Source organism: Ciconia boyciana, chromosome 8 (assembly GCF_034638445.1).
Source record: "Ciconia boyciana chromosome 8, ASM3463844v1, whole genome shotgun sequence".
Classification (NCBI taxonomy): Eukaryota; Metazoa; Chordata; class Aves; order Ciconiiformes; family Ciconiidae; genus Ciconia; species Ciconia boyciana.
Genome location: NC_132941.1, coordinates 48,379,132 through 48,397,905, shown reverse-complemented (window position 1 = coordinate 48,397,905; position 18,774 = coordinate 48,379,132). Strand labels below are relative to the sequence as shown.

The following is an 18,774-nucleotide window of genomic DNA, read 5'->3' as shown; positions in this document are numbered from 1 at the left end:
AATTTGTTTTTCCTTTTTGATGAGCCTGCAGGAAAGATGATACGCTTAGTTACACTTTTGCATTTCATTGTGTGAGAAAATAGCACATCAAATGTCCTATTAACTAAAGGGTGTGTTTTACCTTTTGATTTGTGCCAAACTGCTTTTGGATGAAGATTAGTAATCAATAAAAATGAAAGCTGACACTCTAAAATGATTTAAAATAGAATTGTTAATCATAGTTACTTGAGAAGAGTATCAAAATAGATTTTACACTTCACAATTACTTTCATTATTAAGCTTTCCAGATTTTATCCCCCTCATCATTCCTAGTTGTTTTATCAACTCCAGATGATTTAATTATTATGCTTAGCTAAACTGCATGAACTGAATTGAAGAAGGTGGTCCCTTCCGCTTATGTAGATAGTGTCTGGGTAAACATTTGATTGATCAGTTCAGTAATCTCTACTGAAGTTTCAAAGTCACATTTTTTTGCTTGTTTCTATTGAATTTAGACTGTTTTAGTAAACTTAGGCCTTGATACAACTTTCTGCATTTTCCACATTTTAAATAATACAGTTAATGTTTTTAAACATTAAATATGATAAATTAAAATATAAGCATGTATTTGTTTAATTCACCGTGATTTATCTGGGTCTCTCTCTTTTATTCTTCTGTTTCCTTTGTTGAACTATCTGTAACCTCTTATTTTCTGATCCCAAGATTTACTTCGGCCATGCTATTTGCAGGAAAAGAAGCTGAGAATTAATGGCAAAGTTGAAGGGCAGGTTAACTTTTTAGCTTAAGGCATATAAGTAAAGGGGTCAAAAAAGATGATTGATAATATTTCAGTCTTTTACCCTACTCTGCCTTCATACATTTTCTGTCATAAACTTATGGCAAAAATACTGTGTTTTCTTCATGCTTGCATGGTAACAACATAAAGTTTAATGAAAACAAAAACCACATAACACCAAAACAGTTGTAGTTGTCATAGAGTTCAGTTCTGAACAGGAAAACGATTAGTTTTAAAAGGCAGTGTAGGTTTAAAAATGATTTTGTTCTTCAAAATGTTTTAATTTATCCTGGCTATGAGTCAGAAAAAATATAGAAAAAATATTTCCTTTTTTTCTCTTTGTATATATCTTGTGTGTTCAATTTCAGTGTTACAGCTTCAGTAAAATTACTTTTCTGCAGTCATGTAGCTTTCCATAGTGAAGACAGCTATTTAAATATGTAAAACATGACTGTTATTTCCTCAAATTTTAAAGTGAGACTTTAAGACAGATATAAATGCGTATTTTGGAATTCTGTAGGTGTCAGTATAATTAACTTCTGTTGTTTTGTGTTCCTTCTCTTTACATAAAAAAGAATTCTTTCTGTTGTAGTTGTGATGGTGGATTTTGTGCCATGGATTCTGTTCAATATATATATTTTTTCTTTTTTTTACAGAAAACCAACTTTTTGGATGCCCTATGGGGAAATGTGTCTTTGACATGGATTATGTGTTTGGTCATCTTCTACAACCTGAGGCAACAGTGTGTGTGCTACGCATGATAGAATAATTAATTGTGGGAAGAGACAAGCCAAATGGCTACGTCACAATAAGAAGCTGGTTTAAAAATGTTTGTATTTCATGCCAGTAATCCAAGGCTGGGAAAGCCCAGTAGCCCAACAGTCAAAAAAATTGCTTTCTTTTAAAATCCAGTTCAAAAAGAACAAGTAGTCAATGTACATTTTACCGTGTGTTCTCTGATTATTTAGCACTGAATCTTTTATTACACTGAAATCATGGTGTGAGGATTGGCAGACAAGCCCCCCCCCCCCTCATCCCCCCATCCCCAACACACATCCAGCAACTAAAGACTGTCAAGATGACCTCTGAGGAAATGACAGCGTCTGTTCTCGTCTCTGTGGTACAGGGTAAAGTGATACCTGCTCAGTCAGCTGGAGATGAAAATACTGAAAATGCTTTGGACACCAGTGTTATAAAAAGACATACTGCCAGTCCGGGAAGGCCAGCCACACACGCTGTCTCATATTTACACAGACTTGAGGAAGAAAGTCTTCAGGACTCAGTGCCCAAAATATTCTCTCTGGCAAAAGAAGATCTGACTAATGACAATAGTAATGAAAACTTCTGGAAGAGGAACAGCTCCATCCCTGATTCAGTGGAATTTCTTAACATTAACTGTAACATTGTACAGAAAAACTACAAGAGCAATATCCCGTGCAGCCAGTTGTATAAACCTTGTGATCCTTTAGCAGAGAGAGAGGCATGCCTAGAAACTGGAATTCCTGTTTCACTGGAAAGAGCCATGCTTGCTGAAATTCAGTTGAAAATGAATGGACCTTCGTTAAGAAGCCAGACAGCAGTAAATAAGAATGACAGCAATGATACTGATAAAGTCGCCTTTTTTCACTTTCATTGTGCTAGTGAAAGGAATATATCAAAGGCTTTGTGCAGTTTACACAACGGCTTCATTTTGGATGACTGCTTGCAGCCAGTAAGTGTTGGCGATGGTAACACCACTGGTTCCCTGGCCTGCACTTGCAGATTAATGGAGTTGACAAATAACTGTGAGAATGAAAATGGGCAGCAGTTGTATGAAGACGCTTTAAGGGATAAGTATTTATGTCTGGAAAGAGCACCACAGAAGGTTAAAGTGGCATGCTCAGGTCACAACTTCTGTGGAAATAACTTTACTGGAAGAATGCCCTCGAAGCCCTTTCTGAGCCATTTTGAAGACTGTAATGATAACTGTGAAGAAGAGATGGAAGAGGATTTTTTTAGAAACAAAAAGGAACGTTCTACTTTATTAATAAGACGTTTCTGTAAAAATGATAAAGAGGTTAAAAAATCAGTTTATACTGGAACAAGAGCAATTGTTAGGACTTTACCTTCAGGGCACATAGGAACTGTTGCTTGGAATTATGTTGAACAAAGGAGAAACAACAGTGGCTTGAAGCTTTCTAGGATTACAACAGAACAGCTAACTATAATTCAGTCCTTAATAAAATGGGAATTTAATTCCTTTCTTGAGAAGTCTTTATGGTATGAGGTAAGCTTTTCATAGTGTTTTTTGGTTTTTTCTTTTTGTTTGTTTGTTTGTTTTTTAAGTTTTGATACCCTGATGACCTTTTCATTAAATAAAAATGCCTTTGGTAAACACTTAGTAACACTGAGTAGGAGATTTAACCATATTGAACCTCATGTTGAAAATGTTTTTTATAAGAATGTATTCTCATCCTTTAAAATTCATTTTGGTTTAAAATAGGCGTGGTAAAATGTATAATTTTATATCTGTATAAAATTTATACATACATATGTATGTATATACATATATATAATGTATATAGGTACATATTTATGTATTGATGTATGTATAAATTTATATCGTGATATATATTATTTATATATAAGAATGTAATATACCTATATACAGATATAAAAATATATACACATTTTATAGATATTTACATTTTAAATAGAAAATGTATATAATATGCATTTATATTTATACATACACATGTAAAATAGTTGTATTAACATATATTGTAGATATACATAGTTGAATATATATGGCATATATGTGTATATAAACATTTGATGCATATATTAATGATATAATAATTCTGTGGAATAAACTGTATAAAATGATAAGTGGCAGTATTAGATCACAGTGAAAAATTTTTTTGCTCTAAAAAAGAAAGCATAGTATTTTCCCTAAGTGTCTGATATTTATAATGCTTCTACACTTGCAAATAATTTTAAAAAATTATGTAATAGTTTAACATATATTAATGTGCTGATATTGCCCTGATTTGTATTCTCTTAAATTAGATAATACAAAAAATTCTAAGTTTAGAATGAAATCATGAATGCATAAATTATTATTGTAGAAATGACATAATACATCCTTAATAAATTATATTAAGAAGTAAAATATTTTATGTGATGGTAGAAATTAAATAGTTATCTGTGGAATCTCTAAAAGAGATTTTGACCACTGATTCTCAAGGATTTATCTGACATGTGATGACTGAGAAAGAAAGGCCGGCAGGATGATCACAGCAAGAGAAAGTCTTTCAAGATGAGTAAGAGAAGAGAGGTTTACTGAGCTTAGCAAAAAAGGTGGTGTGATTTTTCTCTGTTAAAATGTGTGAATAAGCTCTAGGGAGGGTAAAATAACCAAGGTAAAGGAGAGTGTGATCAGATAAGCTATGCTTATAAACTGGTCCTGAATAAATGTAGGTTGAAAACTGGGAAACATTTCTAGCAGTTAGTGCTGAGACTCTGCAACAGCTTTCAGTAGGACTGAAATGAAGGAAAACTTACTTACTTGAATAGAATCATAGAATCATTTAGGTTGGAAAAGACCTTTAAGATCATTAAGTCCAACCGTAAAATTGGTGAAATGGATTACATGAAATTTTGTCAGTGATAACAGTAGAGTGGACTTAGTGGCTCAGGAGCTCCATGACAATTGTGCCCTCCAGCAATATCCTCATATCCTTCTAGAAACTACTATTTTTTCCGTTTAGATAGTTGATTGAAGAGTTCTATGAACATGTGTACGTCAAGTTTTTGTACTAGGTTGCAAAGCTTTGTGGTGCTGTTCATTATTGTGATATTCACTATCCTAGTCAGTGGAAGTACAAACTTGCTGGTACAGCACATGCCCTGTGTGGTGCATGGTCGTGCTCCCATGAAGGGATGAATATGAGCCATGTATTTACCTAACATGATATCTGCTCAGTACATTTGTATTATCATTATAAGCTTTTCTGGGGGGAGAAAAGGGAGAATGTTTTGTACCTGAGGTCTAGCATAATTTTCATTTATATAGGTATGAAAAGGGAAGGATGCATTTAGGTTTCGTCATTGCACATTTCCCATTTGACTTGAGTTCCTTAGCTTTTAACACGCATGCCTGTTTCACCGCTTTCTACCGCTGCTGCATAACACTGAATGTATAGCATTTTGGGGTGTGAGGGCTTTAATTTGAAGGTTTTTTGGTAGTACATATAGAAACTCAGAAATAAGTGTAATACATACTCACTGAATAATTATTTAAATAGGAAAAGTTCTGTCTACAAATGAACGAAAGATTAACAGGCACAGTAAAGCACTCTGCGTAATTACAATGCACAGAATGTTTTCTCATGGTCAGAAAAAGCTTAAAACCACGTGTTTCTAAGTCTTTCTTCTTCCAAATGATGACTACAAATATTTTTGTTCTTATGAACCTCTGCATTTAATCTCTTTATGTATAATATGCATCAAGCATTCTTAACATTATTTTTTCTGTTATTTTAATGTCAAATATTATTTCTGCAATAATATTTCTATGTGTTTATGGCTTATATTATTAGCATTATAGATGGTTTTTACACAAACATAGAAATTAACTCAGTGCATGGGACAAATATATGGACCTGTGGAACATATGGACTGGGTTAAAATAATTTAATGATTACGAGCATTTGTAGGAAGCTTTCATGCTAATAATCAAAGGAAGAGGGAGAAAGTAGTAAATGAATGTGGTAATTTGTTCTTTCTTTCCCCTTATCTCACCCTTTGAGCATGCATTCTGTTTGGAACAGCTAAGTGAACAGTAGTTCTGTTCTTCAAGGGGAAAAAAAAGTTGGAGAAATTAAGTTTTCATAGCAGTACTGGTGTAACATGGAACAATAGAGACCTTTATGTTTTAAGTAGGAAAATGTGGGTCTCATTTGTGCATATCCCTTACATAAAAATTCTAGTGCTAGTAAAGGAAAGGCACTGAACTGTTGTCTTGCTGAATATTTTTTTTCTTTTTTCTTTCCCTACATGGGAAGGTGGGACTGAGGCTTTGGATTATATAGAAAATACATGAAATTATACATTTTTAATGTAGCATATGATTACCATTTATAGATATTTTATATGCAGATTTAGACTCCTCTGCTCTGGATTTAATGTATGTGTTGTATGAAGAGAGAAGATTTTTATGTCGAATATTCTTTCTAATTTTGCATGTAGTTTTTGCAGCTGTATACAGTGCAGTACTTAGCCTTATCAGATGGATGTGTGTAACATGGGTGTTTTATCTATTCATAAGAAATTTGCTTGTCCGTGTTGGAACAGTGCAAGCCCCTCACATTGGTACATATTAAAGGTGTCGCAAATGCAAAGAATTTGCCACAGAAACAAATAATGAGAGTGCAAGCTTTGGTGTTGGCTTTGCTTGGCCTGGCACTACTTGGGTTCAGCTCAGCTGCATCATGTTAGCAATCTGATTAACTACAAAAGTCAGAGTTTCTGCACTCATTGAACCATCTCTGTCTGTGAGGTGTTAGGTTCATAGTGCTGAATTACGCTTCTTTATTTCCTGGTATGATGGTGTTTCTGCAGTTGTGGTAATGTAATATGACAAAAGTAGCCAGGTCCACCGATGACTAAGATAATAAAGTTGAGCAGCTCACTAGGTTACTGTGGGGTGATTCTCTCAAACCAGGTAAGTGACCTCAAGATCTCCAGATGACAGCTGCAACATAGTTGCAATGCATAATAGCTGAATTTTTTAGTTAAGCTTATTTTGCAGGCGTTGGTACCATCTTTGCTGTGTCATTACATTCCTGATGCCAGTAGTTTGAGCTTTAAGAAGCAAGAATTCTGCTGGCTTGCTTAACTCTGCTGAGATAGAAGTTTGCACACTAATATATCTTTCACTCTTTGTAGCTGCTAAGGTGCTACTGAAATGCCAAATACTAATACGGCAACAATTAAAAAAAAACGTAATTGCCCCAACATCTGTTTCCAGATGGAATAATGATTTCATTATAGATATATCTTGTATGAGTGCTTTATAGTTAATTTAATGATTTGGTATTGTAGTTCAGCATCTGTTAGCATCAGGTATTTTTTCCATGTAGTGTCCATAGATTTTTTTTTTTTAATGATTCATGTGTAAGATCAATGTAATGCAACAATTTTTGATTATGCTTGGCTTATGTAAGGAGTCTTATATTCTCGATTTCCATAAAGTTGAGCTATAGTCAGTTGGTGGCATCTGTTAACAAACAGGTAAGGAGAGAAAAAAGATTTGGAGGTAAAAAAATTTTACTATCCTGTTTTATTAATGTGATATCTAAAATAGTAATCTTTGATAATATTTTGAAAGAAACAGAGCCAGGCGTAAGTAGTTTTCTGTTTAATAGATGGTATTTGTCTGAAACTTTTTTTGGTTTAGAATTTATTATTAATTCTGAATACATTCAGAATTAAAATTAATATTTTGTAATTAATATAAATGTTAATTTTAATTCTGAACCTACAGAGAGCTCAATTCCTGCCTCCCCCCCCCCCTTCTGCCAGAGGTGCATCAGCAGCTCTAGTCAGTGTATCTTCATGTTGCATGCTTTTCTGGCATTTCTGAAAATATAGATAGATTGAGTATTTCACTATCAGTCATGGAAATAACATCTACTTTGACTGTTTTGACAACCAGTTGCACTAACTAAATACAGGAGCACTTTACATCAAATGCTAACGTATGTTTATGAACAACGGAAGGGTTAGTAATGCTTTATGTTCAGAAGAACACTTTTTTCGTTGCTTTTCTCAGGTGTCGGCTTAATTGTAACCTTTAATTGTCAATATTTTGTCAGAATGAATAATATAACCCTCTTTTTTATCTAGTAGTATCTTGGAAGAAATACTTTTCCAGTGTATTCAAAACATAATTTATACAATGAAGAGGCCTATGTTGATTCTTAAGAAGTGAAACAAAACCTTGAAAGCATCTGACTTACCCTCTGTGCTAATGATAATAGTAAGAAGCATAAGAGTCCTTGTGTATGTGCTGCATTTCACTTGGATGACTGATCTGATTTGGTAGAACAGACACAAAGCTTGTTGGAGTGGCCACATGAAATCACCTGGCAATAACAGTCTTACTAGTGAAGTTATTCTGCCAGAGTCTGAGATTCAGAACCCACGAAGCAGCCTAAAAAATTAAATTCATACATGCTTTCACTTTTCGGTTCTTTTTAATTGTTTCTGTGGGAATTTCAGGTCTAGATTTGCCGTGATATCATCTTTCTGTTAGGATTATGTGGTTTTCCCACAGGTTTTTCCTTCTTGCTCCATATTTAAAAAAGGTGGAATTCTTTAAATGGACTTTTACTCTCTTCCCTCCCAGTTTTGCATGCATACCTAAAATGTAACACTGCTTCTTATGCTAAACTTTATGCTATACTTGTACTTTTATTTAAAAAAAAAAAAAAAGATAGTTTGCGATTCTATATTGTGGATTACAGGCAGATTTGGGATTTGAGACTTTTTGGTTTTTTCCACTTTGAAATAAAATTTCTAGTCCAACATGCTGAAAGGAATTTACAGGAAAAAATGACATAAAGCAAATAATCTGCAAGTGGTTGGGGTTCTCCTCTACTCTAACAATAGGGTTTTTTTAATCTGACTGTGCATGAGTATTTTTGCCTGTTACTAATGTTGTCATGTTTTTAGACATAAAGGTTTATATTCATATGTTAAAGTAGTTGGTAGGTGTTTTGTAGTAGTTGGAGCTGGGTTTTGTTCTACCTGGACCCTGTGTTTCCTGGTTTTTTGCGTAAAAGTTGCAGTCTTTTGTTTAAAGAAAAAGGTTCATGAGCAAAATCGACTATTTGGAAAAAAATCAGGGAAGCAAAAGAGAAGCCAAATAGGCATGAAATTATGTTTTCCCTTCAGTAAGTGCTGTAAAAATAAATTGAACTTTGTTAAATGAAGCTCTATACTTATATTTACCTTGGGTTGAGTTACTCCAGTTTTAAAGGCTAGCTTTAAAAATAGAAAATTCACCCTCTGTCTGTAGAAGTAGTCAGTTTTATTACCATAATGTGTGATAGAGTTAGAGATAAATCTCTTAATACTTTGTATTATTTTGTAGTTGCCTCGTAGCTTTAACAATCTTGGGCCAAATTATGAACAATAAGTTTTAGCTGTGAGCACACTTAGGTATTCAGAGCCAATAGTGTGGGAGTCTTGGCAAGAGCAATATATTATGCCTTCAGTTTTTCCACATTTTCTGACTTTCCTTCTAGTGACTGTTCATTAACTGTAAAGAAGCATGAAGATCTGTTTTAGAAAATCTCCCTGCAGCACATTAAAGAGTTCATTTTAGAGTGTTAGAGTTGGACACTCTTCTAATTCTTTCTCAGTTGAAACTAAGTTATCTCCATTACCTATATGAACTGTTGAAAAGTTTGGGTTGTTTACTCTGGTATGAGTGAATAAAAACTGTGCTGTACAAAGATCAGTCTGTTGGTGAGTGAATAATTAAAATCTGAATTTATGGGATTTCATATAAGTTTTCATTTATCTTGCTTTTCCACAGTCTTTCAGGATCTTTTAAAAAAGTTTTCTAAAATGGAATAAGCTTGGGTTGACAATAATTGGTAGGCATACATCTTATCAGTACGAAATTTCAAGAAGGACTTAGAGGAAAAATATCTACTGTAAAATTATACTTGCCACAATATACTTGCCATGAGATATGAGGCTATTTGGTTTCCTTATTTGTGAAAAGTGATTTGATATAGTATGGTTATGATCCTCTGGTCACGAAGAATTTTGCTTGAAAATACAGACTGGTGACAGCTTAAAAAAAGGAATAACAATTTAACATAATACAGCTGTCAGGTACCGTCCAAGTACATATGAGCTGGAGTATCAAGGGGCAGGAGAGCTCTGAGAGTGCTCCCACACCAACCAAAGTGAGTTACATCAGTGCAGCAGTTGGAACCCGCGTGACTCAGGGCAGTGTGACAGCATACAGCTTTCATCAGGAATGTCGGAAGTGGGGCAGCCCTGGAAACAAACATTCAGCCCTGGCATTTGTAACTACTTTCTTCTTCTTTTTTTTTTTTTTTTAAATTTTTTTAATTCTCATAATAATTTCACTAGAAAACTATATAGTTAGAAGCTATTCCTTACCTGCAAAACAAATGTCTCAGACAGTGCTCATATTGTCCTGCAAATTGTGTGAAAGTATCCATTTTAAAAAATATTTTGAACTGTAACCAGATATGATAATTTTTGAACTGAGATTGAAGACTCACTTTTGAGATGCACTCATCAATCGCCTACCTGAGTATGAGAGAGAAAAATATGTTGGATTGGCTTGTGATCATTCTTACTTGCAGATAATAATCTTGTCTTCCCATTTGTATGAAGTTCGGAAGAGTCTTTTCATGTCTGGAATTATAACACTTACTGTAAAAACTTAAGATTTCCTTGGTACAGCAAATACTCAAAGATTCCTACAGATAAATTTGCTGTGATAGTATGGGAACGTGCAACAGTAATGAAAAAGTTTGGTTTTATCTTGAAATCAGCACCTGCACTTGTTGCAGGACTCTGAATAATCTAATTAACTCTTGTGAAAACAGATGATTTTGTTTGTTTGTTTGTTTGTTTTCCTTAGCTTTTCCAGTAACTGTAATGCCTGTTGACTGTTGCCAACATTTGGACTTTGAATCCACAGTAAAATAATGTGTGCTTCTTTTAAGATGATTAAAAGTGACTCTTATGTACTCTTCATGATTATTTTATTCTCCTGACACTGTAAAAATTGTTTTCAAGAAATCACAACAGATACAGACCTTCATTAGTAAAGTGTAGGCAAAACAAAGGATGTATTATTAGCTGCTCTAGTTTCATGTTACAGCAGTCTTAGTTCTTAAAGTGTTAGGAATGTCCTTCAAGTATTAGAGAATGGGTGAAATCCTGGTCATATTGTAATCTATTTGAAATCTCCTATTGGGATAATGTTACTTGAAGGGAGAAAAAGAAGCATGTGCAAAATGGAACTATTAGCTTCATGGGAACCATAATTTTACGTCAAACATTTTATTAAAGAGACATATGCCAAACTTATATTAAGCAGTTTTAAAACTATAGTTTAAAACTAAAAATATTGTCTATATAAATATGTATAATGCATATAATTCAGGTGGGATCATTAACTTGATCTATAAAACTTCCTTCAGTACCCTTCAGTTGCATAAGGTGTTATGCATGCTATTCATGTTACCACACTGCTTGGAAGCCCTACTTCTGGACTTGAATCTGTTGTCCTAGCTGTTTTACAAACAAGTGATGATCTCATCTGTTCTATAGACTTAGAAGCGGTTAGTTGTTAGTGAGCTCACTCAGGTTTTGGAGAAGATTAACTTCTCCCAAACAGTCTCCATATGCTGTGGCTAAATTTTCTTTTTTCTCAGCAGGCTTAGTAGCTGTGCACTGCACTGTAGTCTGCAGAAGAGACATATCCTAAGTTTCCAGTGGGGGAAAAAAAAGAAAAACACTTTTCCACCAGTTCCAACTGTTACTATTTGGTAATTTTAGAGTTATATGCATTAGAGCAAATTAAAAACAAGTTGGTTTTTTTTTTTAATGTATGTAGCCAATCAGCACTGAAATACTTCTATGCTGAACAAAGGTCTGAATGATAATTCTGAATAGTTTATCTTTCAGCAAAAACATAAGAATGTATCTGAGCTGTGGAGAATTGTTCTAAATGTGATTGTGAGTTGGATCAAGAAGACCCATGAGAGAAAACTGTCATGAATCTTCTCTGTTTTAAATTAGGAATTTATCTTGAGTAACTTTGCAGACTTAGAGCATCATGCCACAAACTTGAGGCTGTTATAGTTCTGACCCTGTGCATATGTAAGATATTTTACTTTATATAAGCACATTACAGTTGCCATGGGAACCATAACATTGGACTTCCTGTCTGTTGTTTACAATCTTGGGATTGCACTAGGTGGCTTTTGTGTGTAAATGTGTATATTTTAAAGGGAAAAAATATTATTTCGTGAACATTCAGAATATTTCCCTTTTATGAAATTAACTTGTATTCTGGCTCACCTATGTGTCCTTTTGAAGCTTACCTTACTTAAAATACAGTCAGGGAGAGCTACAGGAGTGCAAAATCTTTTGCTACACGAAGACTTCATTGTCATCTCGTGATTTGCCATCAGCATAAAGGAGGCTTTGGTCTATTAAAACGAAGTCACTCAGCAGGTTGAGGCTGTAAAAAAGATAGGTAGAGGTTATCAACAAACAGGAAATATAACATGGATAATATTTAAAGCAGCAGCTTATTAATTTTCTTAGTCTCTGGCAGTCCAGAAATAGAGGGTTTTTTGTTTCTTTCCTTTTTTTTCCTTTAACCAGCAGGTTGGAGATGGACTTTTATCATAATTTGAATGCTTCCTTTGAGCAACAAAGTTCTTCAGGCTTTCATCTTTAGCAGGCCTATGTGAATCATTGCATATTTAGTTTAGCTTGCACAGTGTTTCTTTGCCATTGGTTTGGAAAAACTGCAAATCCAGCTTTTGTAAATGATGATCATTTTGAGTAATTTTTTTTTTTTTGTTTTGAACACATTTCTTATCGCACTTTAGCTTTGACCAGCTGTTTCCTGTTATTCCTCCCAGTGGTTTAGCTGCTGAGGAGATAAATGCATCAAATGGTTTGTTTCAGAATTAAAATTACCTTTATAAAATGATGGAAGATTAAAACAAATAAGTTGGACACCATTAAGAAGTAAAATTATGGTGAAATTCAGAAATGAAGTATCGTTTGCTGTACCTAGATCTTTCATAGATTACAAAGCTTTTGCTACACAGGGAGCTCTTTTGATACAAGAAAATTAATCCAGTATCGGAAACACCAGGGTAAAGCTTTGTGTGGGGAATTTGGGTGTGTGTGATGGAATTTTTCAAGCAGTTCCAAGTTCTTGTGCTCATATGAGAATATTTTGATTTACCTGATCTATGATCTATGTAATGACCTGACCATTACATCTTATTTGTTCTGTTCAACCTCCCAGTCCCCCCCCCGGGTTTTTGGACTGACTTGGATAGAGGATATGTTCATTTTTGTAATCATACAAAGTGTTTTGTGATTTTATAACTGAGTTTGTATATGTATTTTTGCAGAATAAAGCAGGGCAGGTTTACCAGGGAAGATGGGGAAGAGTTGGTATATTACCTGTCTGTTAAGACTGGCTTGTGCAGTCCACTTTGGTTTTTTTATGTTCATGGTGAACTTACTCCACAACCACACACCTAACAGCTACATTTTGTCCTGGCTTCAGACATCTGTCTTCAGGACCTTTAAATGAGTTCTTTACTAACCTGAAAAGTGTTTACATAAACAGTAATGAAAATATTGCCCTCTGTCTTCAGAACTGAGGTTGTCACTATGTAGTATTGTGGAAGGATCACTTGTCCCTTCTTTTTTTTATCCTAGTGTAGCAGGCTGTTCTGTGGAATCCAGCATCACCTGTCCCTTGCTCTGCTTTAGTCCTCCCTGGGACCTAAGTGGTCAGATCTCATTTAGTCTGCACCCTCTGGCATGATAGAAAAGCACACAATCAGAGACAGTTGATAGCATGCCAACTCCCATGGCCAGTGATCCTCCCTGGATTGAGGGCTTTAGATATTCCTTACCTGTTAGGTCACTGAGTTTCTTATGACCGAGTAGCAGAGGAAGAGCGGGGGTTTTGTTTGTGGTGAACATCCTAGCTCCAGAACCTTAGAGCATGCATTTGCTCCCCTGGACAAGGTGCTGTATCCCTCAACTATTTTTTATCTTTACCCATTTATAGGCCTTATCCCATACCATTTTTAGAGCTGTGCAGACTTCTACAAATGTCAGCCTTAATAGCATTTACCTCAGGGTGTGGTCCAGCTGTTGCCGTTTGACAAAGACTCACCCCTGCAGCTTGCACTGTCTTCATTTCCCTATGGCTTTTCTAGGCTCCTTCTCCCCAGATTCCTTTTGGTGGATGACTCCCAGATCTGCTCTCTCTTTCTAGGCTTCTTGACCTTGGAAGTCTCCATGGGGTTTCTCATTAAATTCTGTGAAGGGAAGGGGAGAGTGTTCCCCTCTGCACCTTGAAAACTCTAGGTTTTTTTTATAACTCCTCCTAAGTAGTTTTGCTCTTTTTACTTCAAGTCTATCAGTAACTGTCTGTTTTTGTTCCCTAGTGCCATTCTTGAACTTACCTTCAGCTTGCTTAGTATTCACTAGACTGGTGGTCTTTATGGAGCCTCCTTTATCCTTTAGTCTTATATAGAGAACAGGCTTCCCAGTGTATTTCCCTTTAGTTCTCTACTACTAGATAGTATTTTCTCATAGTATTCACAATCTGCTCTTCAGCTGAGTCTAATAGTTAAGGCCGAAGTTCCTTCTTCATGCAATTGTGTGGTCTTAATGGGCACTCCTGCTTCTATTAGCCTTACGTCTAGCTTTGTTGAGCTCATACAAATTTACATGTGGCCGCTGTACCATTTATAGCTATTATATTTTGGTTTTAGCTTTTTTTTGGTCCTCTTCCTTTCCATGTTCTTTGTGGGGATTTGTTTTTTCCAGTGAAGGTTAGTAAACAGCATTTAAACTTCACATTGGACGATTGGTATACACGTGGTTGTAGTATTACACTTTTAGACTGAAATTGGCTTTCCAAAAGAGCTGGTATTTTTGGCTGAAGTTAAATGTGCATTTCATCAAACTATCGTAGAGAATAGCACATTTGTAACTTTTTTTCCTATTGTACTCATCAGGAAAAAAGAAGTATTTCCTAATTATTATTTATATTAGGCATTAATGACCAGATTCCTCTTTATTTCCCTCATTAATTGCTTAATTTAAATTTCTCCAGTCTGCAAAGAAACATGAGGAAAACAACAGCCAAGATGAAAGCAGATTCTCAGGAAATACCCATGTGGTTGTGACTCAGTGGATCCAAGAGAACAAAAACCAAAAAAAGCCCTTTTTCATTAAATGAAGAAGTGGAAATTGATTTAACGGTACTGGGCAGAATTTGCTAATAAGATATGGAAGGTAGTTAACTGAAAGAACTAGTCCAGAGGAGCCAGTGTTCTATGAAGAACTTGGAAGGAAAATAGATAGTTGACAAAGAGTTCTTTGAGTTTTGGAACTTTAAAAATGTAGAGAGCAAAAAACAACAAAATCTTCTTTCCAAACCTAACCAGAACTAAAGGTTTTGCTGGTTTTTTTGTGGAACTAAGACATATGTAAACCAGTGCTAGTACTGTCACGATGGTTATGTACAAAGGTTGTACTTTCAAGTAGGAATACAAAGAAAAGGAAAATAATTTGGAGGGAGATTGTTAGTCATCCTTTGATTTCTAAACCACTATGAACTGAGGCTCTGTGGCAAGGCCAAGCATGTGTAGCAAGGCTCAGTAGTTGGGCTATTTTGCTAGCTTCTTGGGTTTTTAATTAGATTATGTTTTATAGGGGTTTTTCCCAGGAATATTTTGTGCTATGGAAAGTATCTGAAAATAACATGCTTTTTTAAAATGGTTGTTGGTTTAAAAAATTCAAAGCTGCAAGCAAGTTACTGAGTCTCAGGTTTGATAAAAATCAGTTTCAAATTCTTGTCTGGGCAACAAATTAAACAGTGAAACAGAATGAAATTTAATTTTGGAAAGCTTAGAATAACAAAGTTTCTTAGAAGACTAAGATGAGGTATATGAGAACATTCAACACTGCTATTGATATATTGAACCTCCATGCTTTCTGGGGACTTAAAGGCTTCCACCTCTCTCCCAGAGAGGAGGGGCAGAGCTCCCAAATTTATCTTGCTCCTATATTACCATTATCATGGTAGCAGCAGCACTTAACATGTGCACATGCAAGAAGAGTTGTTTGGTTGCTTAGGTGACATTTGTGTATCATTAATAGTTTGTGCACCACAGCTTGGAAACCCATGACTGAGTCCATGATTTGGCTGGATCAAGTTTTGTAGTTTTTGACTGAGATGAGATTATTTGCTTCATGTTCTGTTGATAAATACTATGTTGGCCCAAATCTAAGACAATGTAGACCATAAGTTGGTTTCATTTTTTGGAGAACAGAAGAAAAAGTTGACACTAAATGTAATTTTTAAGAAGAAATTAAAATGAAAAGCCCCGTAAGCGTTGTATCATCATCCTGTAGTCTAACTCATGCCTCTCCCCAGCCACGTCCATATTGTCCTTTGTTATTGCCTGCCTCCTCCTCTGCCCTACAACCTGCAGTGTAGATAACTTTCAACTTCAGATCTTAAACTGCTGCCTTCTTCATTATGGTCCTCTTGTCAGGCATGCTGATTTCTTTGAACATTGTGACTAGCCTGAGGGCATTTAAGCCCAGGGTCCAACCCCACTAAAACGATGGTTTGCTGAAACCTTGCTGACCTTGGCAGAGTTATTGCAGGGGCTCACACGCTCCCATATCCACCATTTTATGGGGGGTGGGAAGGAAACTATATTACTCCTATTAGCATACATGAGCTGCTTATCTCTTAGGCTTGTCCGAAATCACATCCTAGAGCTTCTGTCTGTGTCAGCTCCAGCTGCTTGGGAGGGAATCCCACAGCTGTACCAGGGATCTGGAGCAGCTGCAGCTGCTGGGTGAGCAGGGGCTGGGTGGCACAGTATGCCTGCAGGATAGTAAAACAAGTTCAAGTTTTCTAGATACTTTATTTTTGAAAAAACCCTTGCTGTGGTGTTAGGCCAAAATGTTAAGACATTAATGTCTTCAAGACCCCTTAAGACTGGGAAACAACTTCTTAATGAATTGTCAAAGTTATCATTGTGGGAAAATAAGTAGTTTGGGGTGTATTTGTCTAGAATAGTTTAATCATTATTGTGTAACATTGAAAGCCTTATTCTTTTTTCTTCTAGGTATTTGCCTCATTATGATTTTTTTTTCCAAGAAGAAAGGTCCATAAAATTAAAAATAGATTAAGCACTGACAAGCTATTAACTGGAAATTTGAAACCACACTGATTTTGTAAGATAGCAGAGTGTTGTTGCCACTGAACATTCTGCAGTTTTAATTTTTGTACTTTTCTAATTTTTAACTTATATATTGTATAAGCAAGCAAGCACTATAAGCAAGTCTCTGATACCAGTTTTTCTCTAGCACAAAACATCTGCTTATTGATTTTTGCTTTCATCTGTCTTCTGTAGTTAGAGGATCTCCTTATTAGTATGTCTGTTAATACGCATGGTCCAGCTGTTGATCCTCCACATTTATTAACACAAGACCTAGGTAAGAATGAAGGGCGTAAAATAAATTCTATTTTGTGTTTCCTGCCTGAGTCAAGTTTGGTTGTAAGACTTGCTTGGATCAAATGGCTCTAGGACCATGAGACTTTGTAGATCCCTCGTTCAAAGGCTGGCCTGTTTGCTAATTGTTGCAAGTTGCTCCTGTCCAGCCAGCTGTTGACATGATGTCTGACATGGTGCCTTTGTCTTAGCTGAATACCATGGACAGATGCAAATGATCTGACCGACATCAGTCAAGGAAAGCGTGGAGGTTTGAACTATTCTTTATCAGAGCTGATCCCCCCAAACAGGAGGGAGACGATGTGAGAAAGCTTTGTTTATACAGTAATTCTCACTATACTTTTTTGAAGGTAGAATTCACACTTTAGTACTATTTAAAAATTTTGACTATAACTTTTTTTAATACAGGCATTTAAATTAGACACCAAAAATTCATTATTAGTCTACTGGATAAAACGATCATGATTTTGGAGATGCTGAATGCCTTGTATTTCTCATAATCAGACCAGCAACATTTAGAAATCTTAGGGATTTACAGGTTTGATTTTAGGAGTCCAATTTGGAAATTTGGGCCTAAATTCCACTGAAACACTCTCTGAAAGTGTTGACAAGGTTTCTTTCTGTTTCACTACAATATCTGCATAACTGTCATCACTGATTTCCACTTAGACCTGGTTTGCATACATATATACATGCACACACACACATACATACATATATATTCAGATCATAAGTAACTGTGAATATCTGATACGATACCCATAATGATAGAATCTTTGTCTCGCTGCAGTCCTTTTGACAATACAATTTCATTAGAGAACCTGGACCAAACTATAGTGGTAGAAGAATCCTTATACTATATTTATGCTAACCCAAATCTCTGCAAGGATGGTTTTACAGGTGTAACTTTCCTTGTAGAACTGTATTAGCATCTCCTTGCTAGGCAAGAAAAAGCTAAGGTTTCAGAACAGCTCATAGATGACTATGGGTTTTGTAAGTGTAGAAATTCATTCATTTTTCCGTACCTTGATTACAGTACATACCTGTTCATTTGTATAATGAAACTGTATAAATTCTAAACTATTATTGAAATTTGTACATTAGAAGAAAAAGAAACAGGAAAAGTGTGATCTTCACCCGTGTCACTGAAGTTTGACTATATTTGAAGCAAAATGTGAGGCATATGCCATCTGGTGGATAGAATTATTCATACAGTTTTATTGGTAATCTTGATATATTTAACAAGCAGTTTCTATTAATGTTTTAAATCAATTTCTGTTCTATGCTGCATTATCACTTTTAATTGGCATTGCTGAATATTTCTTTAGTCAGAAGTAAAGGGAAAAAAAAAGTCTGAAAACTGATTGCAAGACAAAATGGAATTCCAAACTTGGCTTTGGTGTATGGTTAGTGAACTGGATGCTTGGAAAAAAAGTGCAAAACCCAAATGGAAAAGTAACCATTTCCCCCCCCACTTCAAATATTAATTCTAAAGGTTTAAAAATGTGTGCCAATTAGTCAAAGATCTTCTCTAATACACCTTTCCCAAGTCCCTGCCTTATTGCAAATTATGATGTTTGACATGGTCTTTGCAGAAAGACTGGATATTGCTCTACGTCTGCACCGACGTGGCAGGTGAGACTGGAGTAGCCTTTC

General features: G+C 35.4%; 1 protein-coding gene across 12 annotated transcripts in view; it reads left to right on the top strand.

The window, feature by feature from the left end:
- Positions 1–18,774, top strand: part of PLCE1 (phospholipase C epsilon 1) — a 166,329-nt gene that overhangs the window by 26,747 nt on the left and 120,808 nt on the right. For 10 of the 12 annotated variants that reach the window (XM_072871532.1, XM_072871535.1, XM_072871534.1 and 7 more), the window contains one exon: positions 1,432–3,041. In XM_072871532.1, coding sequence (XP_072727633.1) covers positions 1,854–3,041 — 1,188 coding nt within the window. In that variant the 5' untranslated portion in view covers positions 1,432–1,853. Of the gene's footprint in view, positions 1–1,431; positions 3,042–18,774 lie in introns of those variants that run through there. The other 2 variants (XM_072871530.1, XM_072871542.1) reach the window with 2 other exon arrangements.